General features: G+C 34.7%; 1 protein-coding gene and 1 long non-coding RNA gene across 4 annotated transcripts in view; one reads left to right on the top strand and one right to left on the bottom strand.

Annotated features, from left to right (window-relative positions):
* LOC126968782 (uncharacterized) overlaps positions 1-14,305 on the bottom strand; it is a 559,194-nt gene that overhangs the window by 210,500 nt on the left and 334,389 nt on the right. The gene's annotated exons all lie outside the window — the stretch shown is intronic.
* LOC126968675 (kinesin-like protein KIF2A) overlaps positions 4,945-14,305 on the top strand; it is a 92,410-nt gene continuing 83,049 nt past the window's right edge. For all 3 annotated transcript variants that reach the window (XM_050813721.1, XM_050813720.1, XM_050813718.1), the window contains exon 1: positions 4,945-5,353. In XM_050813721.1, the coding sequence (XP_050669678.1) occupies positions 5,293-5,353 (61 nt within the window). In that variant the 5' untranslated portion in view covers positions 4,945-5,292. The remainder of the gene's footprint in view (positions 5,354-14,305) is intronic.

Genomic DNA, 14,305 nt, shown 5'->3' with positions numbered 1-14,305 from the left:
AACGAGATCCGTGAGAGTATTTAATTTGGTTATCAAGGGGCTACTTGAAAATTGTAAAACACGAAAAAATAGACGATCAGACAAAAACTGGCGCCTTAAATAAAGCGGGGGTTCATTACACTCTACTTGTAATGCATTCAAAGGACTAGATTTCATGGCTCCAGTTATTATTCTCCTAGCTTTTGATTGGATAGAATCTAGTTTTCTTAGACCTGCTAAATTACAGGGCTCTAACAAGAAGGTTCCGTAATCAAGGATACTCCGTACTGTACCATTGTAAAGTAGCTTCAGGGAAAACAGATGTGCACCCCCACCAGAGAGGCATCTCATTAATTTAAGAAGCTTTTCACATTTAGTAACTACGTATTCACAATGAACCATTCCTGTCAGTTTTGAATTTAAAACGACTCCCAAAAACTTGACATGGTTATTAGTTGGTATTCGACGATTATCGTAAAATATGGAAATTGAAGGATGTAAATGTTGACGCGTGAAGATAACTACGGAACTTTTAAGAGGTGAAATGCTGAGACCATTTTCATCTATCAAAAGTTTTAAACATGAAGGCGGAACGTTGCCCGATAGAATTATTTTATTAATTATATCCAAGTAATACTGAAGAGAAGCTTGACTAAGGTTTGCTAAAAAAGAATATGGAATACCATCTTCACCTGGGGCAGAGTCTTTGATTGAAGTAAAAGCACTTTGTAGTTCTTGCATAGTGAAGGTAGAATTAATGATACATTGGTTTTGGAAGATGTACGAAGCAATATTACTACAAAAAAGGTTGTGTTCCGGGACTGAAGGGCGGAGCTAGACGATCCAGAAATGTTTCTCTTAAATTTGGAGCTAATGATATAATACGATTATCACTGATACCATTTCTCGTCGTCTTATATTTTGCCAAACAATAGATGGATTAACATGAGGAGAAATGGATAGGCAAAATTTTTCCATCCCTGCATTTTTTTTCTTTAAGTAGTTTGCATGCACTTGATATAACATCAGACACGGCGCTAAAGTTCTCTTCTCTCGTCTGACATGTCTCTTTTGTACCGTTTCTCAGCCTCTTTTCTTAATTTAACTATTTCCGTACATTCTTTATCCCACCAAGGTGGAGAAGGGATATGGCGACTAGGGGACTTTTTCAAAGGGAATGTTTCATCTGCAGCTTGTAGTAGTGCACTTGTAAATGCATTGATACAATTATTAACTCCATGCGATAAACTGGGTAAATTCGAAATATTAAGGTCTACGGCACGTTTAAGTTTATCCCATAATTTTTCATTTTTGAGTTTATATTTCAAACGTGGCTTTCTGTAAGAATTTTGTAAGTAACGCGAATCATTAGTTGGAAATTAAACAACAATTGGGAAATGATCACTTCCATATGAGCTAGATAACGCATGCCATGTCATACATGAAGCTAAACTTAGCAAAGAAAGAGAAACATCTATTGCACTAATATTTTCGTTTGGTCCTGTGCGTCTGGTAGGAGCACCAGAATTAAGTATACAAATATTATAAGAATCAAGTATGTCTAACAACATATCACCACAATATGTAGAGATAGAACTTCCCCAAGAAATATGATGGGAGTTTAAATCTCTTAAAAATATAAATGGACGAGGAAGACACTGACACATTTTCAATAACATCCTCAATTGACCAGTCCGAGGGCACTCCTCGTACAAAGCCCATGCGCATTATTTGTAATGATGGAATAAATGCTCTCAAGTTCATGTTTTCTAAGTTGGAATTATCAATGAAGGTGTTAGCATCAATAAAACTTGATAGATGAACCATTAATAATATTTCGAATATTTTTTTAAGGAACCTGCCAAATGAAACAGGGTGTAGAGTGGTACTGTCATTTGGTAAATTTGTTTATCTTTGTACGTGCATAATAAACGGAGCTATGTCATTTTCGTTGTACTTTATCCTTCCAATAGAAGTGTAAGGTTTGGGATCTGAACCAATAGAGGCTATTGTTGGAATTATTGGATTATTTTCACTAGTGATATTAGATGTTTCTAAAGGTTTATTAGTAATTTCTATTGAAGTATCACTAATTTCACTGCCTCCACAACGACGTCCAGTCTTACCACCCACCGCCTGAGCGTACTTCCTCTTTTTCATATTACAGGTTTTGCAAAATTTTATGTAAATGAGATCTTTTGCGACTTGTACGCTTGGAAACAGAACTATCCGTGTCCATTTCCGATTCATTAGTTGTCGATACAGTAATAAAATTAGCCGCCGGGGGAACTATCTCAGCCCCCGGGGCGGTCAAGTCAGGCGGCTTGTTCATATTATGATATACATAAAAACTTACCTGGGCTCTAGCTAAACACAAAACCTGTTATATTAACACTAAATATTAATATAATTTAGACTAATATACTATACTAATAAAATCAAAAAAGAAAATTCAGCGAAAGAAAAAACGACCAATCAATTCAACGTTTCCCGCACTTTTCAATGACGAAAGTTGAAACCAGAAACATCCTTGTCAAAAGTCATTGTACTTTTTTGGTGTTTATGACTCGGTTGTTGGGAATAACTGTCTTTTTATTAAAAAATAACAGTGCCGTTTATAGACCAAATAATATTTTTACTGTAACGAGCTAGGGAGCAATAACGCCCGAAAGAAGCAAGGCTTTATAAGTTTCTAGTATAAAGCGGAGGAGCTCCAATTTTTAGTAAGGCGTAAGTATATTGGTATGAAGTATTGAGAACATATTAATATGAATTTTCAGGAATTAAGCAAATTTTAAAAAAAGTGTAAAATAGAGTAATAATGTACCCAATAGTAAAAACTTGGACACCTCTACCTGGGGCCGTTTACATTTTTACCCGCTGCCGGCGACGTACAACGAAAATTTTGCAGTATAACACTCCTTAATTCACTATTATGTCCACTTCCTGTGCCTCTCTCAAGCGCGGGGTCTGCTCGACGTGACCACTGACTTCTATACTTTTAGTGTAACGTTTCACGACATTGGTACGGACAAGTTGTAACATCGTCGTGTCAGTCTTAATCGTGTCGAATACTGCAATGGTCCGGGCTCTTGTATCCTTCTTAGCTTCAGAAATTCTTTGGAACACGTATTCCTTCACGTGTCCCCAAAGAATAAGTCGAGCGGCATGAGGTCAGGAGACTGCATTCACGGCAAAAGCTATCACTACCTAGCACTATAAATTACAAAAAAAATACTGAAATGACGCGAACACAAAATTTGCACTCGTTCCTAAGGCGAGTTTACAACCTACTGAGTGAAATTTTGTAATTTTGTAAAGCAATAATTCTAATTTACTGATTGGTGGCATCTTTTGAACGACAGCGCCATATAAAAGATGTGATAGGCCGCGCCTTATTGGTTTGAGCCGCCGCTCAGCTGATACTAGCTTTACGACATTGAACGGAGTTCAAGGCGATGACCATTGTTTACTTATAGAATAAATAAGTGAAGTGGGTTCTCAAGATTTTTGAAATCATTTAATATCAAATGTTCTTTTCACTGTAGCATTTAATCTAAGGGGTTCGATTTTCTATTTTATTTGTAGTGGTATCTCCGCATTCTACTTCATATCGGTGCATTCCTATCTGTGAAAACTTTTAATTGTTCTTCTGTAACTATGTATGTAACTTAATTTTTTAACCTAGCTCTAAGTTTACCAAAAATTATAAAATATAATAAAATATCCATGTCAATAAACGTACAGGGATTTTTCACACAATGTATATCGGTAGATACTAGATAGTATAGGTATCTCATAACGTATTACTCAGAGCGACGCATCTGGCGGCACGCGAAGTGCTAACACTTACCGTATGTGGAGTGCCAACTGCCGAAACAACTTAACTTTTATTGAACGATAATAATAATATTTTTACAGTAACCTTATTTACCTACCTAATTACGACATAAATACACTGTGTTAAAAAACCCCTGAACGATATTTGTCACGGATATGCAGTAAAATTCAGAGACACCACTAAATGGAGATTTTTGACAACATAACATATTAAATGTTGTCAGAAATCTTGAGAATATCTTACTTATTTATTCTAACAGTAAAGAGTAAGTAAAACTAAGGTCATCGCCCTGAACTCAATATGACAGGGTTCCACCACAGGTATTGCGTCCTATTCGAGAGTATCTAGAGGAAGATTACGGTACTCTATGGATCAGACTTGGTGATCTAGTCGCTTGGCCGCTGTGGTCTCCCGTCCTCACGCCACTCGACTTTTACCTTTGAAACTAACTTTTAGATTTATGAAATAATGATTAGCGAAAAAAAAAGCGTAATTAACATGTAGCATGTTACCATGGTTTTGCATACCTTGTGCACGTTATATAAATTTTAAATAGTTTTTGAAATATTAAGTATGTACAATCGCTGGTAGACCCAATAAATAAATAAAATTAAAAAGACTGACACGCCTGCGCTACAACGGTCCATGCCATTGTCGTGAACATACCACTAAATGTATCGAATCAGGGGCGGTCCAATTATTAAACGGGTATTTAAAAACTCGATACAATTTTATGAAATTGTATTGTTTCTCTACAATATTCATACAATATTTTTTGACAATATTCTTATATTTCAAATAAATATTTAGTCATAACATTTTTTTAAATGTTATGAATTATTCTTATTGCGGCAAATCCTGTATAAATGTAAAAATATGAATGTGATAAAAATAATGTCTCCTAGGTCAAATCTCTCTACTTCAAGCATACTCTAATGATCTGTGAAATAATGCGAATTGGGCATTATTGTGGCATAGTGATTATCCATGTAATAAATTTAAAAAAATACTGTTATTTTGACGGCCGAATGTTTAGCTGTTTTAATAGACAAAAGTCAACGTAGTGGTTAAATTCTCTTTGGTTACAATTACTCTGTAATCTATGGTAGACAGTTATTCAACAGAGCCAGAACGACGCATGGTTTACATTTTTCTAATTTAATGTATATTATTATTGTTACTTTGGAACAAATTATTAATTTCATTCAGTTTTATTTATGAGTTAAAGTATATATTTGTCCTTTATAATATATTAAATAAATAGAAAGTTGTTTTTTGACTCTTGTCGTGATACAAATTTGAAACGTTCCAGTCTGAAGTGTGTAGTTTAGCATAACTGTCAATTTGGGTGTAGAAATTTATTTGTAATTTTCACCGGTTTTTAATGTACGTTTATTGTGTTAGAAAATAAATAGACATATTTCAATATAAAATAATGTTAATTTGTGTATGGTGCGTATAATATTGGAAAAATGGATGACGGTACTATTAAAATTCAATCTGGGATTAACATCAACATCAAAAGAACAGATGGTAAGTAAAATAAACATGTTACTAGGATTAACTTCTTTCAAGTACTGCTTTTTTATTTGCATTTCTATATTCACGTGTAATCATCGTAATATTTGCAAATAAATTTCCTTCCATCACCAGTGCCTTCTATTATTTAAATATATTAAACTAATGAAACTATTATTATTAGCATAATTCACCGTTATTTGAATGAGAATTAAATTATGCCATTCAAGTAATCGACAGTATTTTCGTAACTTTAAAGACTGATCATTAACTTTGAAAAATATGTATTAGAATATTTAATTTTATTTAAATAAAAATATGATTCGGATTTGCTGTATAAGTTGGAAGGTCTTATACAAAAATACCTTTTTGATTTTGTAGATTATGAAAACGTGTTGTATTTATTATACCTCCTTTTAACAGTTATTATTTTTGGAACATAAGATTATCAAACTGTTTTTTTTTTTAAATATTTGTAGTGGTGCTGTTATTCTGTGGTGCATTGATAGTCAAATATTTTCAATACCAATGGACTCTTACAATAACAATGTGTCACTCCTCTCCTACCCAGCGTAGCTAAGCTTGCAGAGCTGAATTGGCTTCATGTATGTACAACCAGAGTCATAAGTAAATTCACCACAAGTATTGGTTATGGATATTTTTTTTTATAGAAGTGCAGGACAAATGAGAGTACAGTTTACCCAATGTAAAGTCCCAATTCAGATTCTCCTGTAACACCAGAGGAATCACAGCAGTATTTGGGGTATTTTAGGATGGTGTATGAGGCTTTTAAAGTTGCCTATGTTCTATCTAGCTGGAAAGATCATGCAAGGAAGCCAACTTGATAGTTTGGTTGTTTATTTTTTACCATTTACTGGAGCTGTAGCATTTTTATGACCAATTTATGGTGGTTTGTTTATGTTGTTCGTATAACAGACTTTCTGATACTAGATACATTTGAATTTGACAAATAAATTGTGCAATATCTCTCTTTATGACTAAGACAATACACATTATTTTCTTATAAGATATTATTAATGTTTGAAAACCTTTTGATGTCACCACTTAAGAACAAAGGTGGTATTATGAGAGAAAATAGTGTAAAAACTATTGTCACAGTATTATTTTTACTCACTTTAAAAAATAAACAATTAAACAAAACTGTGTATATATGTGCATAATATATGAGACTTAAAGATAATCAAAATGGAGCCTAAAACTATCTGGTCTGTAGAAAAGTAATTGTATTATGCACAATTTTGCAGAAATCCATATCAATTTTTTTTATAATAATATTGACACACTCTTACACAAATTGTCTTGCCCCAAACTAGGCATAGCATAACATGTACTATGGGAGCAAGACAACAATATATTTTATACAATTTACTTGCTTAAACATACATAAATACAAATAAACATCCATGACTAAGAAACAAACATTCATATTAATCATATAAATGATTGCACCTACTGGGATTCGAACCCTGGATCTCTAGCTCCGTAGGCAGGGTCACTAACCGCTGGGCTGTAGAGGTCGTCTAGGGTTATTTAAAATGGTATGAGTAATAATGATATTTTGTGTTATTTCTACTAATCACCACCAATGTTAGTGAAATTAACACAGACTATCGGCATTATTTCATATTAAATATACCATTTTACTTTACATTTGAGTATTTTCAGTCTTACCAAGTAGTTACCATGACTATTGCATTTTCATCAATCAATATGCAATGAAATGCCCAACTTTTTAAGTAACACCAGGAAATGGGAACTTGTAATCTAATTCAGTCTTACCTTACTTAACTTTGACAAAGACAAGCTTCTAGAAAAAGCAGGATAAACTTGGTCACAGGGGAGAGGCTTTGGTTAGGAAGGATGTTACACACAAATTTTGGTATTTCCTTCATATTATTTTAAACATATATATGCATTATCTGAATAAGTCTACATTGTTGAAAATGTGTAATTTGATTATTATGAATTATATATAATAAAGGATTATTTATTTTTTAGACATAATATTGGATTCTTTCAATCAGGGAAACAAAAATTAATCATGTTTCCAAATTGTATCATATGCAGTGAATCCTTGAATATCTCACATATAAAATACATAACCAAAGTTCATATAACAATAACTATACAGGAAGATAACCAAAAACTCATTAATTTCACAATCACATATATAGCTCCTTTGGTGTGGAAGTAACCTTTCCATTCTGGAAAATTCTGATTTTGCGGTATGGCTCAGATCTGCACAATTTTGGCGGTCACACAGAGTCCAATGCGTATTATTTTACGTGTAGCAATAGATTGCTTATAATTAGGATGATTTGAATGAATGTATCCGAAAGCTTAAGACCATGCAAAATAAACCATCTTATAAACAAAATAAGTGTCAGAACTTGGTAAGGGAATAGGCTGCCATATCGCAGACTTGGTTTTGGTGTATCTGAAAATTCTAGTGCCCTGGGCAATGCCGAGGGGATTTGGGATGGATAACAAAAAATAAATTACATTTTCTGAATATATAGATAACAAAACCAATATTACCAAACTTATGTGATCCTTAAGTATAATAATTTATTTTTATTCATGTTCATGTAATTTCTTAACTTAAAATCACCAAAACGACACATAATGATTAGTTGCAGAAGCCTGTAGGTTGATGGTAATTGAACAACAAACGAGGGTTCAATCCCGCTGGGAGCGTTTGTCTATTTGTCCACATCATGGCAATAAAAAAAATCTTAAAAGCTAAGACATGTGTGGAGTGCACATTTCTGTCCCTTATTCAAATATTTTCTATTCAAAATGGGATATGATATCACTTATTGAAAGTCAGGAACTACCACCTATTCAAAAAGGTATGCCTCAGACCCGAGAAGAATGGGCGCAACAAACTTCTTCTTTTTCATAAATAAATATGGTTATAAAGTATGATCATACAATAAAACTTAATAATAATAATAACACCAGTATGATCGTCTGTCCTCCTTTTCCATAAAAAAAATTGGAGCTTGTTTATGCAATTATTTAATTATCACACAATTATTACTGTAAATCACAAACAAGTAAAATCAATGCCTCAAATTACTCGTTCTTGTGGCATGTCAATACCAATTGTTCTAATGTCATTCTGCGGATACGACTATTCCAACAGTACTCTTCGTAAGAACTACTAAGGGCCCGGCCACAACACTGCGTTGCGGCGTCCAATTGTAAAAATCTACGATGCCGCAGAACTAAGGTCTTAATGGTAATGGTAATGGGTTCAGTGGCGCAATTTGCATCCAGAGGTCGTTGATGTGCAGGGCAATGCCATCGTACCCGCATTTAAATTTTACTCGCCGTTCAAAAACCGCGCTAGGACCTAAGAAAGGCGCTCTTAGATGTTTTTATTTGCCATACGACGCCGCAACGCAGTGTTGTGGCCTGGCCCCTAAGTGTTATCTATCTATATATATAAAAATTAATTGCTGTTCGTTAGTCTCGCTAAAACTCGAGAACGGCTCAACCGATTTGGCTAATTTTGGTCTTGAATTATTTGTAGAAGTCCAGGGAAGGTTTAAAAGGTGAATATAAAGTGTTCGGAATGAAAGAAAAACAACAATTTTGTTTTTCCTTCGATGTGTCCCCCGTCGTCCGATATTTGTTTTGTATGGACGTATTTTCTATGAGAGAATTTATTGACACACAGTTTGACAGTTCTGCTATGAAACAATCTCATTACAACAACAGGGAGCATATTTTACGAAATAATTCTTGATGTTATGATATATTATTGACAAATTAATAAAAAACTTTATTTTATTTATTATATACAGAACAACGTCTGTCAGGTCAACTAGTATAATATAATATGACAATTTATTCGATCGTATTTCGTTTGAGGTTAATTTTGATTAAAATATCCAATGTAGTGAGGACAGGCAGCGGCCTTGCGTCAAGTATCGGTCCATATAAGTCGCGTCAAGTTCGTACAAGTCTGGCGACCAATAGTCGTTATTATTGCGATTCTATACCCACAATAAGCATTCTACAGTCTTGAATCCGTATTCGAAATTTAAATCTAGGTACTTACCAGAGAACGTAGGCAGCGGTCGTCAGTTACGACCAGCTAGTCCTCAAGCTCGATTGCTATAGCAAAAACTGACGTCATCAGTGAAAAAACTTGACTCTGAACTCCTGTTCACAAACCAACAAGCGACCATCGGGCTCTTTTGATTTTCTGGAAGCTGTACTGCAATGTTTAATCTAAAATAAGATTCGCTATTTTAGTTGTAGAATATAATAATACATATTGTAATGTTAAGAAATATGAAAGAAAACAAAATATGAGGAAACTGGCCTACCTAAATAAGTTTTGTCTACCTAAATATAACAATGTATATGGTAAAAGAACCCGTATCTATGTATTACCAAGGATATTAAATACATTACCTAATGATCTAATAGATATATATCTGCAAACGAAAAATTTCAAAGTAAAGCTAAAAAATACTGTCTAGAAGCTAATAACCCGAAATACCTATTATGTATATTTTTAATAATACTACTATATGTTATATTAAGTCTTAAGTAATTAAAACAATTATTGTAATGCGAACTTACCGCTCGCACATAAACCTTAGAGGTTTTGCGAGTATGTCTTTATTATTATATATAAGATAATTTTGTTCATTGAATAAATAAATAAATACGGCAACCTGACGTTTAGTCCGGTCAATCTGCACAAATGCTCTAGTAAGTTAAACTGAGGATAGATAGGTTATTGAAAAAATGTAACGCCGTAAAACGTATTTGATTTCGGCTCTCGGTTTTTTTACAAGATTAAAGCCTTCATGTGTCAATCTATCAATGACTGCACGTCTCGCTTTTTTCTTAGAAACTCTCGCTAGGCTGAAGTATACTACCTCCTATGAAACGCGTGCATATGATGACGATAGCAACTTTACTGATTTGAACAATTTGATTCATTTTCTGCTTGTTGAGAATTTATGAACCTTCGAATGTCTAAATTGACCGGACCGGTTCTATGATACACCAGCAAACAGATGTTCAGTTATAAGTTTTCGTTCACGGTTCTGCTGAACGAACAGAGTTTGGTATTCCTAATTTCTCTCGCGAAACGTTGTGGTCTGAAAGATGTCGTGACAAAAATTGAGAAAGGAGTGCTGAGATGGTTTGGACATGTCGAGAGAATGAATGAAGAACGATTGACGAAGAAAGTGTATAAGGTCAGTGTGAATGAAAGTGTTGGAAGGGGTAGACCTAGGCGGACGTTTCAAGATCAAATCAGGGACGTGTTGTAAAAAGGCCAGGTCAAGAGTACCCTAAACCGGAGAGCATGTATGAAAGGAATAATGAAAGTGGACGAAGCGAAACAAATATGTAAGGATCGTAGCAAGTGGAAAGAAGTGGTCTCTGCCTACCCCTACGGGAAAGAGGCGTGATTTTATGTATGTATGTGTGTAATTTCTCTCGCAATTGAGTTATATCTATATATCCTTTTAAACATTGCTTGTTATTGTAGTCGCCCACAAGTCGCGTTTGCCAATCATGCGTCATCAAACGCTATGTTTGTTTTTATGTTTGCTATGTTACCAAAACCAAGCATATTTGACGACCGATATAGCCGAATGGTTAGTAACCCTGTCTACTAAGCTAGAGGTCCCGGGTTCGAATCCCGGTAGGTGCAATCATTTATATGATGAATATGGATGTTTGTTTCCGAGTCATGGATATTTATATGTATTTATGTATGTTTAAGTAAGTATATTGTATTAAATATATCGTTGTCTTGTACCCATAGTACAGGCTATGCCTAGTTTGGAACAAGATAATTTGTGTAAGAGTGTGTCAATATTATTATTATTTCCACAAGTCTAGCGCTCAAAGCACGTATTAAGTAAATTGTGTTCAATAATCGTAAAATAAGAATTAGAGCGTGAAATTGAATCCTTCGAAATATGGCCAAGCGAACAAATGTATGGATCCTCTCGCAGCTCAATATAAAAACCCGTCTGTCCTCGACATGCCACCAACGAAATCTTTCGTATTTTGGCCACATAATGCGAAGGGGTAACGAGAGCCTGGAGAAATTGATTGTAGTTGGGAACCCAAATGGCATGCGAACCCGAGGCCGATCTCTTACCAGATGGACCGACCAAATAAAAGACTCCAGGTTCCCGAGGTTTAGCTCCGTCGTCAGTGCCGCGATTGACAGAAGCCGATGGAAACAAATAGTTCACTCCAAGTGTTGACCACGATCCTCAGTCATGAGAGAACGACTAGAGAGAGATATAATACATTATAAGCCATAGGAGAATTTTAGGGGAAAATAAAGAAAGACAAAAGCGAAAGTTTTATATTTAACTAGGGAAAAAGTCTTCAGTAAAAAATAAAACGACCAACGAGCTTCTTACGAATTTTGGATCAGGCCACGTGTCCTGACGCGAGTTTAACTTGTTATACCCATCGCAAGAAAAGTGCTCAACGCCGCTAAAGAAGTTTTTACTAGGTACAATAAAATGCCATCATAATGCAATATCTACAGTCCATATTATTTTTAAGATGCGCGCGCACCACTGTAACACAAAAGTAACAGGTATAAGCTGGTTCTTAAGTTTTTCTGACGTTTGCGTCATTCGCATTTCACAACAGGCAAAGGGTTCAAGCCCATACAGCCGTGTTCATTATTTAATAATTAACTGTCAAAGCCATTTTTGCAAGATTAGTACAAATAAATTTAAATAATTTTAATTACTTTTGCTTCATTAGGCCAAAGAAGTATAACTTCTTGCGTGCCTACGTAAGTACACACACACTTTTTTTAGACCCTGAAACAGGCCCCATAATATGTTGGACTCGAGTGTAATTTATTACTAAAATGTACGTTGAGATCAAATTCATATTATATAATTATTGTATTACCTATACAGGGTTCAGCTTTACTGGCTGGATTGTTGTCTAATGAGCTGCCAGTACCGATACGATACACAACGACTAATCTATAATACAGTGGACTCAGTTTTGAGATCCAACCAAGGTCCGCTTCCTTTTATGCACAATTATTATGAAAACAATGATAACAAGATCATGGAATACGAACCAAAGTTGCGGTCATAAACTCGTAAATAGTATTTATCTACACCCATGCTTTAAATCCTCTATTAAAGATTCTGAAACAGTTAGCTTATTGCCAACATTAAAACACCCAATGTTCTAATAACCATTACATCATCCAAAAGAGTGTTGTAATGTTGTACTGAATTTCATAACAACACTCCTATATTTTTTTTTATCCCTTCATGCGCAAAGAGTTTCAACATGCAGCCAAATTCTTATTGCACGATGCGTGGTATCTGTATGAATTTCAAAAAAAGAACATTTTCGTTTACGCGCTCTCCACACTCCCAGAACGTCGCACGCCGTAAAAAAAAAGTAGGTTATTCGAATCCCCGCCATTTTTCTTCTATATTTTTATTGTTTTGTTTACAAAAATTGAGCGATTCATTCTAAACGCTGCAAAAGAACATTATATTCGAGTGAATTTTAATTATTGCACTATACAAAATGTAAATTACTACTTAAATAAATAATTGTTTCATTAATACTTAGTTTATTTGTTTATAATCAGTAATGAATGATATTAGGTAAGTAAGCTTACTGTTCCAGAATCTTTTAGAGGATTCATATTCTGGGTGTAGATAAAGTCTTGTATGCAACTGTTGATAATTAGGTATTAAAACACTCATGTGATACTATTATCAAACCCACATTCGTGTTTTAATACCCCTTATTACACAACAGTTGCATAAATAACTATTTTAGCTACCAATGCTTGGGTGACGTAGCTGTGTCGCTGAAGTAATTCGAAATTCGAATGATAAACGGGTTGTTCGCTGGCCCGCGCTCCGATGAATCATAGGTGAGCGGGTTTCCTCAACTCGCGCAGTGTTAGCACTCACTGGCCTCCGCTCACATACATTATATTATTATCAAATGTCAGATAAATTACATCTTACTCCTAACAAATTTTTAAACACGATTATGTTTTTATATCCCGTTATTGATAGTACCTGGACGACCGAGCCTTGCTCGGATTTTTAAGAAGGTACAAAACTTGAAAAAAACAAAACTAAAAGGACATCTGGATTCGAACCGGGGTCTTCTGCTTTCCGGATCACCCAATGTTCCATCTGAGCTATTATAGTCTTGTATATAGTGGCAAAATTTACCTTGATTTGTATTCTAATGCTTTTGCAGCTGCGTCTCATTTAAACACGGATAAAACTACATTTTTAAAATTAAAACCTTGCTAGATCGATTTCTCGCCCCCGAAACTACCTGTATACTAAATTTCATTAAAATCGTTGGAGCCGTTTCCGAGATTCATATATATATATATATTTATATACAAGAATTGCTCGTTTAAATATATACGATTTGACTATCGAAGAGCGAAAATAAATGATAATAATCTATATAGGTATTGTATTCTCTGACAGACTTCGGATTATATGGAAAAATTGGAAATTACACTCTCCTCCTCTCGTCCTCCTTACACGCAAAATATGTGAACAGTGAAAGGACCTCTAGCCTATCCATGGCAGCATTCGGCGCATTATGTCACTCGACAATGAGTCACTCGGTTTGTTCGTGTCGATCCCTTCCGAATCATGATTGTTTTGTTCGCTTTGCAAATAGGTTTTTCGCGCTTAAACCGAGGCGCCTCGATACGAGAGTCTCTCGACCCGATTGCGTCAGAAATTACAGATGTATATTGGCGCGAACAGTCGCATGACCGGCCTTAATTATTCGCGTGATCGAAACTCGCCAATTTAATATCGTTTGAGTACTCAGATCATTAACCCATTTTCTTCTCTTCTTCCTTGAATATTGAGATTCGTCGTCAGCAAAACCTACGAGATGTTTGTCTATTGAGAAAGTTAAAAC

This window comes from Leptidea sinapis, chromosome 16, assembly GCF_905404315.1.
Source record: "Leptidea sinapis chromosome 16, ilLepSina1.1, whole genome shotgun sequence".
In the NCBI taxonomy this organism is placed as follows: Eukaryota; Metazoa; Arthropoda; class Insecta; order Lepidoptera; family Pieridae; genus Leptidea; species Leptidea sinapis.
The sequence above is the reverse complement of the archived record's forward strand: the minus strand, read 5'-3'. Positions and strand labels throughout refer to the sequence as shown.